General features: G+C 44.0%; 1 protein-coding gene across 1 annotated transcript in view; it reads left to right on the top strand.

Moving 5' to 3' along the window:
* Positions 1 to 19,916, top strand: part of SNX29 (sorting nexin 29) — a 458,514-nt gene that overhangs the window by 12,210 nt on the left and 426,388 nt on the right. Inside the window, exons 2-3 of the mRNA XM_016197611.2 lie at positions 7,259 to 7,323; positions 10,218 to 10,270. Coding sequence (XP_016053097.2) covers positions 7,259 to 7,323; positions 10,218 to 10,270 — 118 coding nt within the window. The remainder of the gene's footprint in view (positions 1 to 7,258; positions 7,324 to 10,217; positions 10,271 to 19,916) is intronic.

Here is a 19,916-nt window from a genome sequence, read left to right as displayed (position 1 = left end):
ACAAAAACAACAGCACTAAACTCTCCATTGGGTTGAGAGTGTCATACATCCTAGATGCCTGCAAATGTGACTGAGTATAACTTCTACCAGTGGCAAAAGTGATGTGATGTACCTGTCCCCTGCAAAGCTCTGATGTGGGGTGTTGGTTATAGGGTGAAGGAAAATGGGAGCATGATTAAGATATGGCGTGGTCTACTGCCTGATGGGGACACCTAATATGTAATTGTCTTACTGCAGTGTGGCTGTTTAGTTTGGAAAGATAGACACTATTGTTTTAATCCCCCCCCCATTAGTTCTGCTAGGGCAGTGGTCCGAAAGCTGGGCTGGGGGGTAAATCCAGCCCAAGGCTGTTTTTGTTAACAGCCATGCTGATTCATCAATGTATTGTCTATGGCTGCTTTTGAGGTACAAGAGCAGAGCTGAGTGGTTGTGACAGTGACTGTATGAACCATAAAGGCTAAAAATAACTAACTACCTGGCCTTTTACAGGAGAAGTTTGCCCAATACTGTTCTGTGGTCCATTAAAGGTGCAGGTTTATTCAGTGAAAACCAGAAACAAATCATCTGAGATAGTGCACCACCAGCTTATGCAGGGCTTGATGAAAATGCCATGTGAATTGCAACTTTGCAGGGTGCATTGGAAGAATCACATTGTATCACTGAGTGTATCATGTATTTGTTCTGTAATATCAGTCCCTATTGAGTATTCAGCTGCGCTTCCAGATGTTATGGCCACTGTGTAGATAGATAATTCAGTGCAGGGTGAAGGAGATGACTTGGGGCCAGAGCTTGGAATAGTAATGGTGGCAGGGGTGGCTCTCAGAGGGAAGAGCTGTGATGGACAGGGCAGCAAAGAAATGGGGTTGCAGCTGGAAGGACATGTGGGAATAAGACGTGGCTAATATTAAATTTGGGGGAAATATTACAATATCTTTTATGCTATAGGAATTTCTTAGATGAGGAAAAAAATAGTTGACAGTGTGGGAAAAAATCTGGACAATTGCTGGAGTATATCCTTGAGCAGGTGAGAGGAGATAGGATTCAGAGCACAGTGGAGGTTTAAATTATTTATCCTCTCTGAGCCTCAGTGTCATCATCTGTGAAATGGGGATAATCTAACCTGCATTAGGACAGAATTTCCTAATTGAGGCACTCTTGACATTTTAGGCTAGATGATTCTCTGTTGTGGGGCTGTCCTGTGCATTGTAGGATGTTTAGCATCATCCCTGGACTCTACCCACCAGATGACAGTAGCATCCTCCAGTTGTGCCAAAAATGTCTCCAGATATCGCTGAAATGTCCCTTGGAGGTGGGAGGTGACATAACCCTGACTAAGAATTGCTTATCCAACCCATTCTTCAGTAGACCCCTTATAGCAAACTTCCTCGAACTATACTTATTTGAGTGTGCCTGTTGTTTCCTGTTAGGAGCCTGACTGAGGCAGAAGTTAAGGACCTCCTAGTGTCAGACGAACTGTCCCCTCAGTACAATCAGAAATATGAAAGAGAAGTGAGTGTGGGGTGGCTTTTCTACTCTGTTCTTCAGTGCGGGGGCTGGGTACTATCTGTGGTTGTGTTGTCCCACCCGCCCTTTGGAGAATTCTGCTGTAGGTGTTCCTTTGGCTTGGGAGGTGCTCTGGGTCAATATCTACCTGTTTTGGCCCTTCCCATAACAATATTTTGGGAATATTGAGTTGGCAGACCAGGGTCTCAGCCTCCCATATAGCACTTCTTTGCTGCGTGACCTTGGGTAGAATTCCTGATATGCAGTGGGCACCCAGAGAATGTTGCTGTCTTTTTCTTTTCTCTTTTATAGTTCTTAGTGCATTGCAGGGATTAGCCTGAGACCACAGAAATGCCTGGCATGACGTCACCTCTGCCATTGCAGGGAGAGGCAGGGAAATACCACTGTTTAAGTGTGTGTGTGGCCTTGATCAAGTGACCCAGCTCCTCTGTGGAGGGGAACCATGTTTACCTTGACCTCCAGGGTTGCTGCAAGGATTAGAGGACTCTGCACAGGGCACCTGGTGCATCATGCTCATTCTTCCCCCCTCCCCCCAGTGCCATGGACCCTTTTCACCTTATTGTCTCCCAGGGCATCAAGCACAGAGGCTTACATTTAATTGCCCTGCCTGTGCTTTGGAGAGAAGGTAGCCAGTTAAAAGTAATGGTTAGACCCAGAGGTCTTACACCAACAACAGTAATCATAGCTGACATGTATAGAGTGCTTGGTATATACACTTGGAACTGTGGTAGGTGCGCAGTAAGCATTCACTCATTTAACAGACCTCGCAGGTGCAGAGTTTGAGTAACTTGCCCGTGGTCACATACTGGTGTGTAGGATTCAAACCTGGGCCATCCCATTCTTCACTCCTGGATGTTTGTGGTAAAAATTAATGTAGAGTCCTAAGGATTCTAGACATTCAAGACAACAGAGATGCACCTGAACCAGGTGAGTGACTTTCACATGCACACGTGGTTTCTGACAGGTTTGTGGACACCTGGCGGTGTTTCCTGGTGGCTTTACATATTTTATTTTCGTTTTGACGGCGATGTTATGAGTGAAAAAGAAGCCTGCCCTGGTTTATCTGGCTGACAGTGTTGCCTGAAGGCTGCCCTTGGAGAAGGAGGGAAGCAGGAAGGCTGGGCTCTCGCAGAGGAGTCCCTCCTGAACCTGCAGCGGGGCTGTGACTGCAGGTTTGTTACAGGGGTCAATAGTGAGCAGGACTGAGAGATGGCTGAGCAAGGAGCCAGTGGGCTTGAAATTGATACCTACCCAGCACTTCCCGTGTCACTGGCCTTGGGTGAAGATCTTTTTCTCCCTGAGCCTCAGTGTTCTGGTGAATGGAGCCACCTTCCCTTCTTTGTCAAGGACGAAAGGATGAAATGCCAGTTGCTTAGGGGCTTAGCCCACACTCGAGGCTCAGCAGGTGTGGCTTTGAGACCTGAAGGCTCTTCTTGGCCCTGGCAGGGTTCTGTGTTCTCCTCTTTGTCACTGGGAGAAGACAGAAAGAGAGCGGTGGCTTTGATTGCTCTGCCTGCCTGTCTCCACAGAGGCCCCACGTTGGCAGACTGCAGAGCAAGGAGGGCGTGAACTCCTGCAGAAACCTGTGCACAGGGAAGGGAAGTGCTGTCCCTGTCACATGGCTGGCAAGCAGCCTGGCCAGGAGAAGGACTCATGATGCCTTGTGACTTCCCACTAGTGCTCGTTTCACTAATGGCCATGGGCCCTTTGGGCATGTCCTGCAGCTGAGTGCTCCCAAGGCCACCTGTGCTCCCTCCACCCTAGGAGACCCCTTCTCTTAATCCTCTGTCAGGGCTAGGATGGCCACAGGTGCCCCGTCTGAGGTCAGGGTTGTCTCACTCCAGTGACTTTTCTCCTGTAGAGAGATGGCAGCCAGGGAGGGGGGTGGTGGGCTGGGACCTGCACAACCTCAGGCTGTTTCTTTACAGAGAACAGGCTTTTCTTCCTACTACAGAGAGGCATTGCAACGTAAGGCAAGGGAGGCTGTTGACATCTCGTGTAGATAAAGCAGTGGTGGCAAGATACTGTAGAAGAGATCTAGGATCATTGTGCATGTCATTAAGGTAGGTGCTAAATTCTTGCTATTCACGTGTGGATCATGACCCAGCAGCAGCAGCATCACCTGGGAGTTTGTGAGAAATGCAGAATCCCAGGCCCCACCCCAGACCTGCTGAATCAGAACCTGCCTTTTAACACACCCCAGGGGACTCATGGGCACATGAATGCTTGGGAATTGCTGCACTAAATGATAACTAGTGAGATGGAGATTTTAATTTTCTTTGTACATTTTCCCCTGATTTGTTGTTACTGTATTTTTTTTGCATGAATTACTTTTTTTTTTTTTTTATTGTGGTAAATACACATAAGATTTATCATCTTGATCATTTTTAAGTGCACAGTTCAGTTAAATATGTTCACATTGTTGTGCAGTCATCCCCATAACTCTTTTTCTGTTGCAAAACTGAAACTCTATACCTATTAAACAATAACTCCCCATTCCTCCCTCCCCCAGACCTTGGCAACTACTATTATACTTTCCTCTATTAATTTTTTTTAAAAAAATATCTTTATTGATTTCAGGGAAAGGAAGGGAGAGGGAGAAAGAGAGATAGAAACATCAATGATGAGAGAGTCCTCATTGATCGGCTGCCTCCTGCACGCCCCCTACAGGGGGTTGAGCCTGCAACCCAGGCATGTGCTCCCCTATTAACTACTCTAAGTACCTCATAGAAGTGGAATCATACAGTATGTTGTAGCTTATTGCAGTTTCCTTCCTTTTTAAGAATGAATAATATTCCATTGTGTGATAGATCATATTTTGCTTATCCATTCACTTGTCGATGGACACTTTCATTGCTTTCATGTTTCAGCTGCTGTGAACATGGCTGTAAAATTTCTCTCGAGACCCTTCTGTTCTTTTGGGTGTATACCCAGAAGTGGAATTGCTGGGTCATGTGGTAATTCCATTATATGAATTATACTTATGATCAGAAAAAAAAGCAAAAGCATTTCAGGGGGGAAAACCTTGCCAGGTATCCAGCTGGCATTGCCCAAGGGCAAGTAGAGTTGTTGGGTGCAGTCCTTGGGAAAAGGAAGAAAGCAAGCCTGACTTCCCTGTCCTGGTGTGAGAGAGGAACAGAAGCTAAGCCTTCTGCTAAACAAGGAGCAACATTTATTGGTAGACACAGGTGTCAAGAAGATGTTTGAGGGCCTTGGGTGGGTGCGGTCTCCGTCATGAGTGACGCTTCAAAATGGCCTTCTGTCTGGTGGAATGATGTGTAGGCTGTTCTTTCTCAAAACCTATTCCAGTAAAATGACAGTAGCAACATTTGGGAAGTCAGGCATATTGCTGTGTGCCCACAGAGTGTCTACCACTGGTTTTATCTCCAGGCCTGGAGTGAGGAAAGAACCTTGTGTGCTGGTAGTTCTAACTCAGGCATTGGAGGGGCATGGTCTTGAGTCAAGGTCACAGTTCTACCAGTTAGTATTTAAATTAGAACAAAAACTAAACCCGTTATCACGGTCCCCAAGATCCTTTGTGACTTGCTCTTGCATGCCTGTGTGATCTTTACTTCCCCTTTTTTGCTCTTTGCTCAAGTCACAGCAGACTTCCTTATGGGCCTGGAAGATGAGAAGCCAAGTGTGTTCCTGCCTCCTGGGCTCTACCCTGGCTGTTTGCTCTGCCTGGAACCCTGGTTGCCCATATCTTCCCATGGCTGCTCCTTCGCTTTGTAAAGAGCTCAGCTCAATGTCACCTGGGCAGAGAGGCCTTTTCTGACTGCCCTGGCTAACGTGGCCCTCCTGCTTCCTCCCTGTCTCATCAGCCCATTTGGTTTTTCTTACTTGTATAACTCTCTAACATCATCTTATTTATTTGTTTACTTTGTTTCTTCCTAAGAGAATTTTACTCCATGAGAAGATGGCTTTTTTATAGCATTTAACTCCTATGTCTCCAGCCCTTAGAATATTGCCTGGCACACAGTTGAAATTAAATACTGAGTGAGTCAATGCACACAGTTGTTTGTCTTCTCTGAGCTTCAGTTTTCTCATCTGTGGTATGGGGATCCTAATACCTGGCTTGCAGGGTGGTTGTGAAAACTGTAAGACATAATGCATGTGGAGTACTAGGTTGAGTGCCTGGCATGCAGGAAGTGCTCAACACAAGGTCACAGTTGTTATCCACTGGGTGGCCCTGGCATGACATGGATGAATTGCTGATCATCTCTGAGGTGATGCCCTGCTGGTCCTCCCTGCTGAAGCCCATGTTGAGTTGCCCAGGAAAGAAGCAGCTTGGTGACTGTTCAAGACCTGCTGTGTGGAACATCTGCTCTTGTGACCCTTGACTCTGAACCTCCTTTGAAACGGCTGTGTTCTTTATGTGGTGAATCATAACATGTAGCCGTATTACTGTTGGTTGGAGTCACTGAGCCTCCTGTGGAGCATCAGATGTAGCTCTGACAGTTTTCTGCCTAGTACTTTGAAGTGTCCTTACCCAGACCCTCTTTAAGTGGAAGGTCAGTGTATGCCATGTGTATCAGTTGGGAAAGCTTTTGGCTGCAAGTAGCAGCTCAGCAAACAGTGTTTTGAACAAATGTTCTTTGTTGTGTCAGAGGTAGTTGATTTCTAGTATTGGTTCAGCAGCAGAGTGACATGAGGGCTGGGGTCTCTGTGATTCTTTTTGCCCTCCCTCCAGGCTTATTACTTCATTGTAGTAAGATGCTGCCTGGCTCCACCCAATGTATTTATGATTAAGGCATGAAAGATAGAAGAAGGAAGGAAGCCATTAGTATCTGTTCTTTTATCAGGATGGCACAATTTCCCCAGAATCTTTCCAGTGCACTTCTGCTTACATCTCATTAGCATACATCTCATGGCATACATCTCATTAGCTAGAACTTCTTAAGGTCAGCCTTATAAGGGAGGCTCAGAAAAGGAGTGATTAGGTTTTTCAGCTTGTATTGCAGTGGCATGGGAAGAGGACATTGGAGGTGATGGTAAGGTCAGCCAATGAGCAGCACCTGCATGCCAAGAAATGTGTATTTTAAGTTAGACCATTGGCTCTCAACCAGGGGCAATTTTGTGTCCCAGAGGACATCTAGAGACATTAAAAAAAAAGATATTTTATTCATTTTTACAGATCGAGGAAGGGAGAGGGAGAGAGAGAGAGATACATTGATGTGCGAATGATACATAGATCAGCTGCCTCCTGCACATCCCCTACTAAGGGATCGAGCTTGCAACCCGGGCATGTGCCCTGACCCAGAGTCAAACTGGCAACCTTTTGGTGCATGGCACGACTCTCAACCAGCTGAGCTACACCGGCCAGGGCTAGAGACATTTTTGTTGCCACAGCTAGGGTGTGTGTGTGAACGTACGTGTATGGTATGTAGTGGGTAGAGGGCAGGGATTGCTGCTAGACATCCTACAATTCATAGCGTAGTCCCGCCATCTGACCCAAATGTCAGTAATGCCAAGGTTGAGAAACCCTGAGTTAGATGATTCCAGACACATTCTTCAAATTTGGGGACCATAGTTTAGCTGCTTTCCTGTGTTGCAGTGACAGGGAAATGGTCAGACTTCATTGTAATGATGTAGATTATTGGTGCCAGTCTTGCTATTAATTTTATTAAAGAGAAGGCTGATGCTAGTTGGGGACAGCCATATACTATATGTCAGAAAGTCTTAATAGAAGGCTAATGTCAAACAGAACTAATTAAGCCTTGTTGCATTTTAGGATCACAGAACAATGACATGAAAAGACAGTTTCTGCTGGAGCGACTGCTGGATGCAGTGAAACAGGTAAGAGGAAAGCTCATGTTTGACCTTGACATCAAGTAATAGTGTCACATAATTAGTGTAGAAGTCATTTCTGTCTTTCTATATAGGCAGACTTTCTCCTACATTGTATCTGGGAACAGTGAGGCCAGTAGTTTTCCTCAGAAAATGATAGAGCAGGGAAAGTGGTCAGAGGAGGGGGACAGAGGTGTTCCTGTGTCCTGACTTTCTAAAGACCTCTGGAGGACCCCATCCTCCAGTAATGTCCGTTTGAGAAGGGCACTGATGTGGGTTTCAGAGTCTCATTTCCAAGCAGTTGTGTTTTAGGGCAACTCTTTTGGTTGCTAAGGTGGTGGTTGAGGTTAGAACTTTGTGAGCATAATAACAGAGATGAGGAAGAATGAACCACTCCCAGGGTTGATGGTTTGGATCCTCCAGGTGGACTCTGCTCTGAGTGGTTGATGCTGTTTTGATGCCTTGCTTTGGCTGGGTGGGAGGTGAGTGTTGACATAAGCTGGCATAAGCTTCCTTGTCTGCATGTACCACATATGCATCATTTATTGCACACTCATCATGTGCTGGGCTGTTTGCTAGGTGCTTTACATTTACTCCTTCCACCCACCCTGTGAGGTAGTTCCTACAATTATTTCCATTTTACGGCTGAAGAAATTGAAGCTCTGAAAGGCCCAATAACTTGCTTAAAGTGTCATAGTTAATCAGTAGCAGAGCTAGGATCCAGCCCTGGGATTCTAGATAGCTCACATTTCAGAAGGGGTGACTGACAATTATATGCGTGTAATCACAATATAGGGAGATAGGAGATACATACTTTAATAAAGGTGTGTGTTAGGTTGTTGACTGTGTTAAGTGTTAGGTGAGCTCAGAGACTTCAGCACCCACCCAAGCCTCGAGGTGGTGCAAACAACACAGGCTCTGGTGCAGCTGAGGTCAAAGGCCAGTTTCATTTCTTCCCAGCTGTGTGTGCTTGGGCAACTCATCTAGCCTCTCTGGGTACCCTTTTCTGTAATCTGGTCACTGACCTCCACAGGGCTGTTGAGGAAATTGCATTTGTTAAAGTAGGTGAAGGCCCAGCCAGCTCCTGGTCCACTGTAAATTCGGAACACGTGTTATCCGTTTCTTCTTTCTCTGCTCCAGAATGGAAAATATAACAAGGAGACAAGGAGGCACGTGGGACCACTTTAAGTGTAGCAGTTAAACAGAAATAAATTGGAGCTTATGCCCGATCTGCCATGATTGTTATTATTTTGGGGAGGGGGGCGAAAGTATTATATATATTTCCCTTTTAAAAATCAGGCATAGCCCGGCCAGGCGTGGCTCAGTGGTTAAGCATTGACCTAGGATCCAGGCGATCAGGGTTCGATTCCCGGTCAGGGCACATGCCCGGGTTGCGGGCTGCAGCCGATCAATGACTCTCTCATCATTGATGTTTCTGTCTCTCTCTCTCCCTCTCCCTTCCTCTCTCTGAAATCAATAAAGATATTTAAAAAAAAAAAAAATCAGGCATAATTTGCATACAGTAAAAAAATCCAATTTTGAATGTGCAGCTCTATAAGTTTTGACAAATGTGTCATTTAAAATTATATATGTAATAAGTTCAGGACTCTCGTAAGTCTGCTACCCACTCTTTAAAAGAGAAGAGTGGCCCTACCTGGTTTGGTTCAGTGGTTAGAGCATCGGCCCGTGGACTGAAGGGTTCCGGGTTCAATTCCATCCAGGGCATATACTTTGGTTGCAGACTTGATGCCCAGCCCCGGTCCACCCCTGGTCGGGCACGTGCTGGAGGCAACCAATTGATGTGTGTCTCTCACATTGATGTTTCTCTCTCTCTTTCTCTCTCTCTCTCTCTCTGTCTCTCTTTCTACCTCCCTTCCGCTCTCTCTGAAAAACAGTGGAAAAAATATCCTCCAGTGAGGATTAAAAAAATAAAAAAAGAGAAGAGTGGCGAGTGGTGAGGGTTGCACATATTGTGAATTGAATTGTATAACTAGAAATGGTTAAACTGGTAATTTCATGTTTTCTATGCTTTACCACAATTGAAGAAAAAAAAAGAATAGTTTGCTTTTGTTTATACCCACCTTGAGTAAATTGTCACTCAGCACAACCAGACGACTTGTTTGGAGTGTGATTTTTAAAAAATTTCTTATCCTTATCTGAGGATATGTTTTTTATTGATTTTAGAGAGAGGAAGGGAGAGAGAGAGAGGGAGGGAGAGAGAGAGGGAGGGAAGGAGAGAAAGAGAGAAACATCAATACGAGAGAGAAACATCAATACGAGAGAGAAACATTAGTGTGAGAGAGAAACATCAATTGGTTGCCTTCCATATGCACACTGACTGGGGCTCGAACCCACAGCCTAGGCATATGCCCAGACTGGGAATCGAACCACAACCTCTGGTGTACAGGATGATGCTCCAACCAACTGAGCCACCTGGCCAGGGCTGAAGCATGATTTATGCTGTCATAATTTTCTAGCCAGTCATAACAACCTTGGGCCCTGTCAGAAGGGACCCATTGTTGCAGATTTGTGCAGCAGGCTTACAAGTTTTAATTATTGCATGTTGAGAGCCCTGTGTTTTAGACAGCCAGCTGCTGACACGTAGAAGTCTCCTAGATAAGGTGCAACGCTGTGTGCTTCTGTGTTCCTCTTGGCATTGTTTTCCCACAAGGCTCATTTCTGTGCTGGGAGAGATAAGGACTTCCTTTAAGTGGCGGCTGGAAGGCTGGGGTGTCTGCCATCTGACGTCTTGGGCTGACACCAGGGCAGAGGATGGCCTGACTCGGCACCCAGAGTTTCTGGCCCTGTGTCCCCAGCCCAACCTGAAGTCTATGTGGGCTGTTTTGTGACAATTGAGCGTCCCATCTCAACAGCTGATCTTAGTGGCTTTTTTTTCTGTGCAGTGCCAGATCCGCTTTGGAGGGAGAAAGGAAATCGCCTCGGATTCTGACAGCAGGTAAATATGTCTCTTCTAAAACCATTTACTGTCAAGAGCAAAAAGGTGGCTAGAGATGACCAGCTTCTGCAGTCCGCCTCTGCAGCCACATGGTGCTGTGATGAAGTTTGAGTGGTCTGTAGCCCGTCCGTGCAGTGACTACTCTAAAGTATTCCCAGCTTCCCATAATTCTCTTCTCGGAATCTATTATGAGGGAATTACAAAATACCTGCTGCATAAAGTTATTTTCAGGGAAATTTACAATGATGAAAACTCAGAAATCTAATTGCTTGACAATTGGGAAATGGTTAGTAAAGTATAGTGCGTCAGTAGAGTGGAAAGTTACATAGCCATTAAATTGATGTCTGTGCAGAAAATGCATATGTAGAATTAAAAATTATATATTTAGTAAAAATAACAAGATACAAAGTAGCAGGATACAAAATTATATGGATGCAGAGTGATCCTAGCTACGTTAAACAGCTCTGGCAAAAATGTACCAAAATGTGAACAGAGGTAATGTTGGAGTTAAGATAATTGGAAATCTTTATATTTCCTGATATTTTTCATATTTTATACTATGATTGTGTGTTCCTTTCATGATTAAAAAAAGTCCTAAAAATTGCCATTGATCCCCATGACCCAGGAAAGGCTGACATATTCACAGAAGCTTATAACTTTGACTGGGAGGCGACACAAAGGTTTTGGCAAAGAGGAGAGACACACAGGCGCTTGCTGGAAAGGCTCTGTGAAGGATCACTGGGAGCTGATTCATGCCCTGCAGGCGGGGAGAGGCCGGAGGCACATTCCTGCAAAGGAAGTGAAGGGAAGGGAACTCACTTGCTCAGCACTCATCTCATCCTGGAGACTTTCCACGTCCAGCACCCTCTTACCCTGGCCCACCCAGCGGAGCCACTTCTCTTTTCTGTCCTTTCACACTGTTGTTCTGTGACACTTTGCCACTATGAACACAGCATATACTGCTACATTCTGATAGAGCCGTGGGGACTGTTGGAAACTGGTGCAGATTTAAAATGGTGCCCCCTCCCTTACACTCCTGTCCCCCTTTGCTTTGTTTTTCTACCAACACTTATCGCCAACTAACAAGGCACATTGTGCTTTCCTGTTTTGTCTAGGTCTGCCTCCCATACCATAATGTCAGCTCTGTGTGGGCAGTGATGCTACGCTGTGTTGTTCCCTGAGAAGCATCTAGAAGGTGCTCAGTGAAGATTCAGGGTCCAGTTGAGTGTGTACATTGCGTTGTACCATAGTCAAGTGTGCCGCTGCGAGGCTTGTCATCTTTGAGGGCAGAGGACAGCCTCTCCATTTTTTTACTTCTCAGCATTTTGCACAAACATTTTATGCTTGTCCTCAGTATGCATTTGTGGCATCAGATCATTAGACTGATTTATTGCTTCAGCTCTTCCAGCCGGCTGTCGCTACGCCCTGGTTAGGCTGGCATGACAGTGCAGGGGCTCTCAAGGCCCGGCCTTGAGTCCTGGCTCTTCTTCTTTTCAGCTGTGTCACTTGCCTTACTTACCTCTCTGAGCCCAAGAATTAGGTGTGCTGGGATACTGGGATTTATAACAAAGGTATACATTTGTTCTTTGTTCCCATTTCTGTCACAAGCTCCTAAATCCCTAGTATTTTCAAAGTGATGAGATCCATAAGGGTATCTTTTGTTATGTCAACATAGTGACTTTTGGAAAGCACCAAAGGCTAGGGGCTGGTGGCCAGGAGAACCAACTCTGTGATTAAGGGTTGGAAACTCTGTTCCATACCCCCACCTCTGGGAGGGGAGAGGGACTAGAGGTTGAGTTCAGTTGCCAATGGCTAGTGACTCAATCCATGCCTATGTAATGAAGCCTCCATAAAACCCCCCAAGGACGGGGTTTGGAGAGCTTCTGGGCTAGTGAACACATGGAGGTGCCAGGAGAGTCGCTGTCTCTGAGAGAGCATGATAGCTCCACACCCTTTCCCACACACTTCACCCTATATGTTTCTTCCATCTGACTGTTCTTGAGTTATAGCCTTAACTAGCATAAACTGATGATCTAGTAAGTAATATGTTTCTTTGAGTTCTGTGAGCCACTCTAGCAAGTTAATTGAACCCGAAGAGGGGCTCGTGGGAACCTCTGAGATATATAGCTGGTCAGTCAGAAGCACAGGTGACAACCTGGAGTTGCGACTGTCGCCTAAAATCAGGGGCTGGTGCAGTCTTGTAGGACTGAGACCTTAACCTGTGGGATCTGATGCTATCTCCAGGTAGATAGTGTCAGAATTGGGTTGAATTGTAGGACACTCAGCTGGTGTTGGAGAGTTGCTTGCTGATATGGGGAAAACCCAAACATTGGTATCTACCTAGATAGTTGTGAGGATTGTCACATACTATGTGTAAAAAGCCAGACATGTAGGAGTGTTAGTTTTATTCCATAGTAAGAAGTCCTTGCCCCTCATGGAGTGAAGTCTGGCTGGCACACTTGTTACTCAGCTTGTGATACCTACCCATGCAGGTAGTAGACTACAAATAGATGGAAGAGCAAAAGTGAATTCACGAGCCTTGTTACTGTTCTTTTTTTGCTCTCAAAGGAAAAATTGAAGATGGAAGGTTTCTTTCCATGTTACTCTGGGCATAGTTCTCAGACCCATTTGGAAAATGGAACTTCTTGTAAATGTCTCTTCCTACATCATTCTCCTCCAAGAATCTAAGCCCTGTGACCACTAAGAAGTAATGGGTAACTGGAAGATTTTTCATAAAAGGCTAAGTGTTGTCTTTGAATGCATTTTACATGTACTGTCTTAGGAAAAGTTTTAGGCAGGTCTGTGAGGCATTGGCTTGTGATTGCAGCTAGAGAGCTCAGCTGGCGGGATGGGTAGTAGTAGGAACCTTTGAAAGGATGGTACACCAGTGTATCAGGGCTCGTTGGTAAAAAGCAACAGAAATTGGTTCCAGCTGAGGATATTGTGGTCTTAGGGAATTGATGGCTGCGGCCAGGTTTGGAAACAGGAAGGAGTCAAAGCAGCTTTGGAAGGCTCATGAGCTGGAAAGAAGAGCTGAGAAATGGTCTTCTAGAAGGAGTGGTGATCCAATTAAGGCTTTGCTGCTGGAGTGAACACCAGCTGTTTTCTGACTCTCCCGTATTTTGCTCAAGGTTGACATTCCAGGGAGGAAGCACCTGATTTCTCAGTCTCAGGTCACTTGGCCACCTCCTGGCCACCAGCAGAAGGATTTGGCTCAAGGAGTTTCTTGGGACCCCAATGGCTTATGTAGTGCAAAGATATCTACCTGGGTTCACCATCCCATCAAGATAATATCCAGGGAGGAAGAAATAAACTTTCAAAATGACATCTGGGTGCTGTTATGAAGGTGGAATAAATATGGGGTGGTCAACATGCCCAACAATTGTCCCCTGTCACTGCTGTACTGTGAAGATAATCTTTCTTGTGACAGCACTGTCTGGTTTAAAAATGCTGACGTCTACATCATTGGTCTCATTTGATCCTCAAGAGGACCCCAGGAGAACAAGAGGGGGATACGTTTTCTACTTCCACAGGCAAAAAAGCTTGGTGGCTGGTCAGCTGTGCAGCATTTATTTACCAGCTCCTAAGTGTCAGTGCTGGGGTCACAGGCCTTGGTTAGGTGGGTCGCATGGGTGGTAGGTCGTGGAATGGGCCTGGAGCACAGACTTCATGTTCCCAGTTTGGTCCTCACTAACACTACATCCCCTTTTGTTTTTCTAGCAGAGTTTCTGAAATTGAGAGATGTGTATCACTGCAGGTATTTAATATTATTTTAAGTGTTAAGCTACCTTATTAGATTCCTTTCAATTGCCTAGTGGCTCAGTTATTTTCCTTTAAATTCTCTTCATGTCTTACTGATATTGGGGGAAAGTGTTGGTTTGGTGCTGATAATATTAAGTTGAATTAAATGAAATTGACAATATTTGATTGTTTTTGACCGACAAAAATAACAGTATCATATAGTTCAAAATAATAATCTCTAACAGCCCCTTCTCTTCTTTAAACAGTGTGCAGGTTTCAGGCTCAGTCTCCCTTTTAGGGCTACTCTCCATAGAGCCCATCGTGCTGACTTTCCATTTGCAATAGCAATAGAGTTTTTCATTTTAAAACAGGCTTATGTGATAAAAGTGAGTCATTCAAGACAAGCAACTAATAGGTATCCTTAGATGTTATAGAAGTGGCCGAGGTGTTTGTGCCTAAAGCTTGGGAATGAGAGTGCTGGCAGGACTGCAGCTGTTGTTTGGTTATTGGGCCTACTTGGTGCACAGTATTTTCTGCTAAAACCAAAATGCACAATGTGAATGCGTGTGAGTGCACATGCCTGTGGGAAAGAGATTTGTTTGATCTTGCAGGTTACACGGCAAGATGCAACAGCCTCCACCTGAGTGTAGACAACATTTACATGAAGGGAAATGACAGGCAGGGCTTATTTTCCTATCAGGCTTTGTCCTTGGAAACCTCCTCAGAGGAGGTGGCTGCCACCAGGCTCCATGATGCATGTTTCTCCTCCTTTTTGTTGGTGTTTTCCTGCTGTTTCCCTCAGAACAAAGACCCATCCTTGTGCTTCATTAAAATTATTCCACTCTCTGTCGGTCAGACTTGGCCTGTGGAGAGGCTGTAACATATACTTTGATATAATGGCCCAAGAACTCAGCAGGCAGGGATGTTGCCTCAAAGGCTAGGTATGTTACTGTCCCACAGAAGCATCTTCCTCCCAAGTGGGATTACAGAACGTGACCTGGAGGTTTTCTTTCAGAATTAGAAATAGTAGCCCAAACCTCGGGCAGCAGAATGAGCGTGGGCTTTGGAATTTGGACTTTGAATCCTGGTGTGGCCAGTTCTGAGTTGTGTTGGACTATGGGCAAGTTCCTGACCTTCTTTTGCCTCAGTGTCCCCATCCGTAAACAGGGATAGGAGTACTAACCTTTACCTTAGAGCTGTCTGAGTTAGTTCATGTGCAGCCCTTAGAACAGGGCCTGGCAGCTAGTGAGTTTCCAGACATTGTTAGCTGTTGTTATTGTCCTCATAGTGTTATGTAAAGTGTCTTGACACTTGGCAAATATTCTCTTTGCCATTATGGGTGGCAGTAAGTTGGCTTTGGGGATTCGTCTCAGAACATTTAGAAACTGTAAATTTTTGTGACCCTTTCACTTGACTGTGTCGGAAGAAGTCAGAGAAGAGCATTTGTTCTCCTTTACAAGCCTGCTGGGGGAGAGGGATTTGCTTTGGTGACTTTTCTGTACCTGTTGAGGAATTAAAAACACTTTTCAACTTTTTAGGAAGCAAAAAACAAAATCAGCTGCCCTTGGCTGTTCCTTGATGTTATTCTTAGCACAGTGAAAAACTCTCATATGTATTCCTGTGGTCACTTATGAAACCAAATGGCTTTTCCAGGCATTCCTTTTCCTCTTTTAAATGTCTCTGAATTTTCATCATGTGATTTTTTTTTTTTTATTCAAAATATTACAGATGTCCCTTTTTCTCCCCACTGACCCATTCTACCCCACCCATCCCACCCCCCTCCCCAGTCCCTCTCCACACCATTGTCCATGTCCTTGGGTTGTGGATATGTGTATATAAGTTCTTTGGTTAATCTCTTCCCCCTACTCACCTGCCCTCTCCCTCCCCCTGAGATTTGTCAGTCTGATCCATGCTTCCATGTCATTGAATCTGTTCTGTCCATCAGCTTATTAAGCTCTTTAGATTCCACAAATAAGTGAGGTTATGTGATGTTTATCTTTCTCTGCCTGGCTTATTTTGCTTAGCATAATATTCTCCAGGTACATCCATACTGTTCTGTTTGTCACAAGTTTCTTACCAGCCTCTTATTAGTTTGTGGTGTTAACTAGATGTCCTAATTCTTCGCAGCCTGGCAGAAAATTCTGAGGTTCATTAATTAGATTCTTTTATTTTTTTGTTAATCTTTACCTGAGGATATTTTTTCCATTGATTCTTTTAGGGAGAGTGGAGGGGGGGAGAGAAAGAGAGAGGGATAGAGAGAGAGAGGGAGAGAGAGAAGCATCGATGTGAGAGAGACACATCGATTGGTTGCCTCTCGCACATGCGCCTACCGGGGCCAGGGATTGAACCTGCAACCCAGGTAAGTGCCCTTGACCAGGAATCGAACCTGTGACCCTTCGGTGCAAGGGCCAATGCTCTAACCACTGAGAAAACTGGCCAGGGCCATTATTTTGATTCTTTATTCCCCCACCCAGAGTACTTTATTTCCACTTCGAGGCTCCATAATAGATAGTTCCATATTACATCTTTTATTTTACTATATTGATCAAACAAATTGATTTCTTTTTGGAAAAAATATTTTAACAGTTAGGGAGCTCTAGGGCATTTAGCAAGTCTGAGCACATTTCTATGTCTGAATTTTAATAAATGTTTATATTGTTCATGTTGGTAGTTGTTGAGAGCAGTGCTTGGCCCATAGGAAACATTATATAAGCACTGTCATCCTCCCTGTCCTGATAGTGGAGAGAGGCTGTGAGCATGAAGTATGAGCTTTGGTGTCAGACATACTTATCTCTCACCCTCATGGCCACAAATCACCAGTTCCCAGCTGTGTAATTTTGGACTTAGCTTCTCTAGACCTCTGTTGCACCATCTGGAAAACCAGATGATGATCATGTTGCCTACTTCCTAGGGTTGTTGAGAAGATTAGATGTGATAATGTTTGCTTGGCACACCCAGTAAGAACTTAATAAACTCAGTATGTTTCCTTTCTGTGTCTAGACATACCAGTGTTTTGGCTAATTTGGAAGCTAAAGGCTAGAATGATTGCTCATTAATTCCTCCATTCAGCAAATATTTACTGTGCTGGCATTGGGGATGCAAACTGGATGAGATGGTTGCTGTCTTCAAGGAACTGAAACACCGAGCCAGGGAGATAGACATGTAAATTGTGGACAGTCATGGTGGCCCGTAGTAATAATTACATAGTCCAGATGTGAGAGGTGTGTACAGGGTCTTTAGTGGTCATTTGGGCAGGATGAGAATTCCAGGCAGTGGTAACAGCAAATGTGAAGGTGCCAGGGACATGCAAGAAAATGGTGGGATCATAGATGATGTGTCGTATGTGGTGGGGGGCGGGCTGGAAAGTCATTACTAGATTCTTCTCTTGCTGCCATGGGGAAGTATTTGAACTTTATTCATTAGGGCATTATTTCTTTCCCCCCCTTTTTTTTTTAAATCTCACCTGAGGATATGTTTTTATTGATTTTTAGAGATAGGGGAAGGGAAGGAGGGAGGGAGAAAGAGAGAGAGAAAGAGAGAGAGCAAGGGAGGGAGAGAAACATAGAAACATTGATTGGTTGCCTCCCATATGCACCCCACAACCTAGGTATGTGCCCTGATTGGAAATCAAACCCACAACCTTTTGGTGTATGGGACGATGTTTCAGTCCAACCAATTGAACCACCATGCCAGAGCAGGGTATTATTTCTTAAGCAATGGCTATTTGTATACCATTGTCACAATTTTTGCCATTTTTGTATACTATCTGAGCCAAAGATTGGCTTGAAGTGGAAATTCAAGGCTCTGTCTACTCTGGTCTTGTCCTAATCATTACCAACAGTGACATCAAAGATTGATGGTTGGTTCCATTTTTTTCTGTACACATTAAAATGATTAACATAAAAAGTGTTCATCTCTGTTCCCCCCAAAGTTATGTCATATACCATATACACAAAGCAAGTGTGGTGTGGGTAAGAAACAAAGATAATGAATGACATATCTTTATGTTTCAGGAGGCTAGCTTCTGCTGAGCATGCCGGGGGTGTTGGGTGGGGTGGGATGGGGTCTAAGAGAGCAGTGAGAGGTGGCTCTGTGCAGTGGAGAGCTGAGTGGAAGTGGTTGTTTTGGCGGAAGAGACAGAAGTATTGAGAAGCTTTAGGACTGAGCCTTGATAGGACTGAGTGACTGACTGGTCATGGGGGATGAAACATAGGTGCCCTGGCTCTGGGTGTGGCCAGCAATCAGAACAAATGTGTGTTGTTGTTAACTTTTTTTTAAAGCAAGCTTTTGGTGTGGAGTTTCTTTCACCTGGGCTATGGACTCCAGTCAAACTTGGAGATCCCGTTGGCCACTGACTTAGCGTCACTTTTATGTGTCCCCATTTCCCATTTATACATTCTTGCATGTAGGGACTCTTGTTTTCTCTGTTCTCTTTTTCCCTTTTGATTTACCAGCTCCTTCAGCAGATCCTTCTCAGCTGCCATCCTCTGTTCCTGATTTTGACTCTCCTCATCTGCCAAGAGAGTTCCAAGCAGTGTTTGTGTCCAGACCAAGAGCTGGAGGTCCGTCTACTCCAGAGAACACAGTTATTGGGTTTCTATTTGTAACTTTGGAAAATGGCCAGAAATTATGATTTAACCATTTAAAAAATGGCTGTTTTTCCAATTTCTGGTTCCTCTATGGGAACATTAATTTGATTCCTTTTTACATGCCTGTTGGCCACCCTCAAGCCTTCACAGTTATAGCATCTTGAGAACTAATGCCTTGCGAGTTTTCACATTACCAAGTTTGTATTTCTTTGTCTACTATTTTTTTCTTTTTTGCCTTTTTATTCTCTACCATATGTTCTTCTTCCTCCTTTTGAGTAACTTAAGTTAATGATGAAGAATTATTTGTTTTATGTTTTTCCCCCATATTCATACAATCTTTTTAAAATAAAATATACATGTGTATACACACACAGGTTTTATTGCCATTGTTTTATAAAAATTGAATTACGTGTACAAATGTTCTGCATCGGCATTATCTCTCTTAGCATTACCCTGTCAAACCTTTCCAAGTTACAGTTCTAATAATTCTTTTTAAAAGGCTGCATTATATTGCACGATGCAGATGTACAAATAGTTGCCTATGAAGTAATACTGATTTTGTGCCCAATTTTTACCACTGTGGACAATGAAACAATAGACATCCTTGAGAATCTTTTTCTTCTAGATTTCCAGAAGGTTGGGTTGCTTTGTCAAAGAAAATATGTGTTTATTTTCAGTAGTCGTGGTCAGGTATTTTTCTAAAAATGTCTCCCAGCAGTGCAGGAGACTAACTACCCTTTTCTTTCTTGCTAACAATAGTTTTGAGTGTGGTTTTGAAGTTTTGTCAGTCAGATGGGTGAGAAGTGGTGGCTCACTGTTACTTTAATTTGCATTTCCTTGATTGCTAATGAATTTCAGTATCTTTTTTTTTTTTTACTGTTTGTTGACTAGCTTTACTCTTTTGTGCAAAGCCTTTTCATATTATTTGCCCATTTTCTTATTAGATTATTTTTCCCTTTGTCAATTTGTGGGAGCTCTTTGTATATTATAGTAACTAATTAACATTTCCCCTGCTTTCTGCATTTAAAATTTTTTTTCAAATTGTTTTGCCCATTATATTTGTAAGCAGAGATAATATTATTGTCTATTATAATATTACATTTAAAAATCTCTACATGATTAAACATCTTTTAACTGATGATACCTACCAATTTCTTGGTTTTCAGTATAAGTATTTTAAGATCTCCAACATTAGTGTGCATATGGTTTTTTCAATTTTCTTGTAAGATTTTTATTGTTTATAGTTAATCCTTTATTCCATCTGGAATTTATTTTGTGTGGTCTATGGGATAAGTCATGGATCCAATTTTCGTTTC

Source organism: Miniopterus natalensis, chromosome 3, assembly GCF_054644295.1.
Source record: "Miniopterus natalensis isolate mMinNat1 chromosome 3, mMinNat1.hap1, whole genome shotgun sequence".
In the NCBI taxonomy this organism is placed as follows: Eukaryota; Metazoa; Chordata; class Mammalia; order Chiroptera; family Miniopteridae; genus Miniopterus; species Miniopterus natalensis.
Note: the sequence above shows the minus strand (reverse complement) of the source record. Positions and strands in the feature narration are given on the sequence as shown.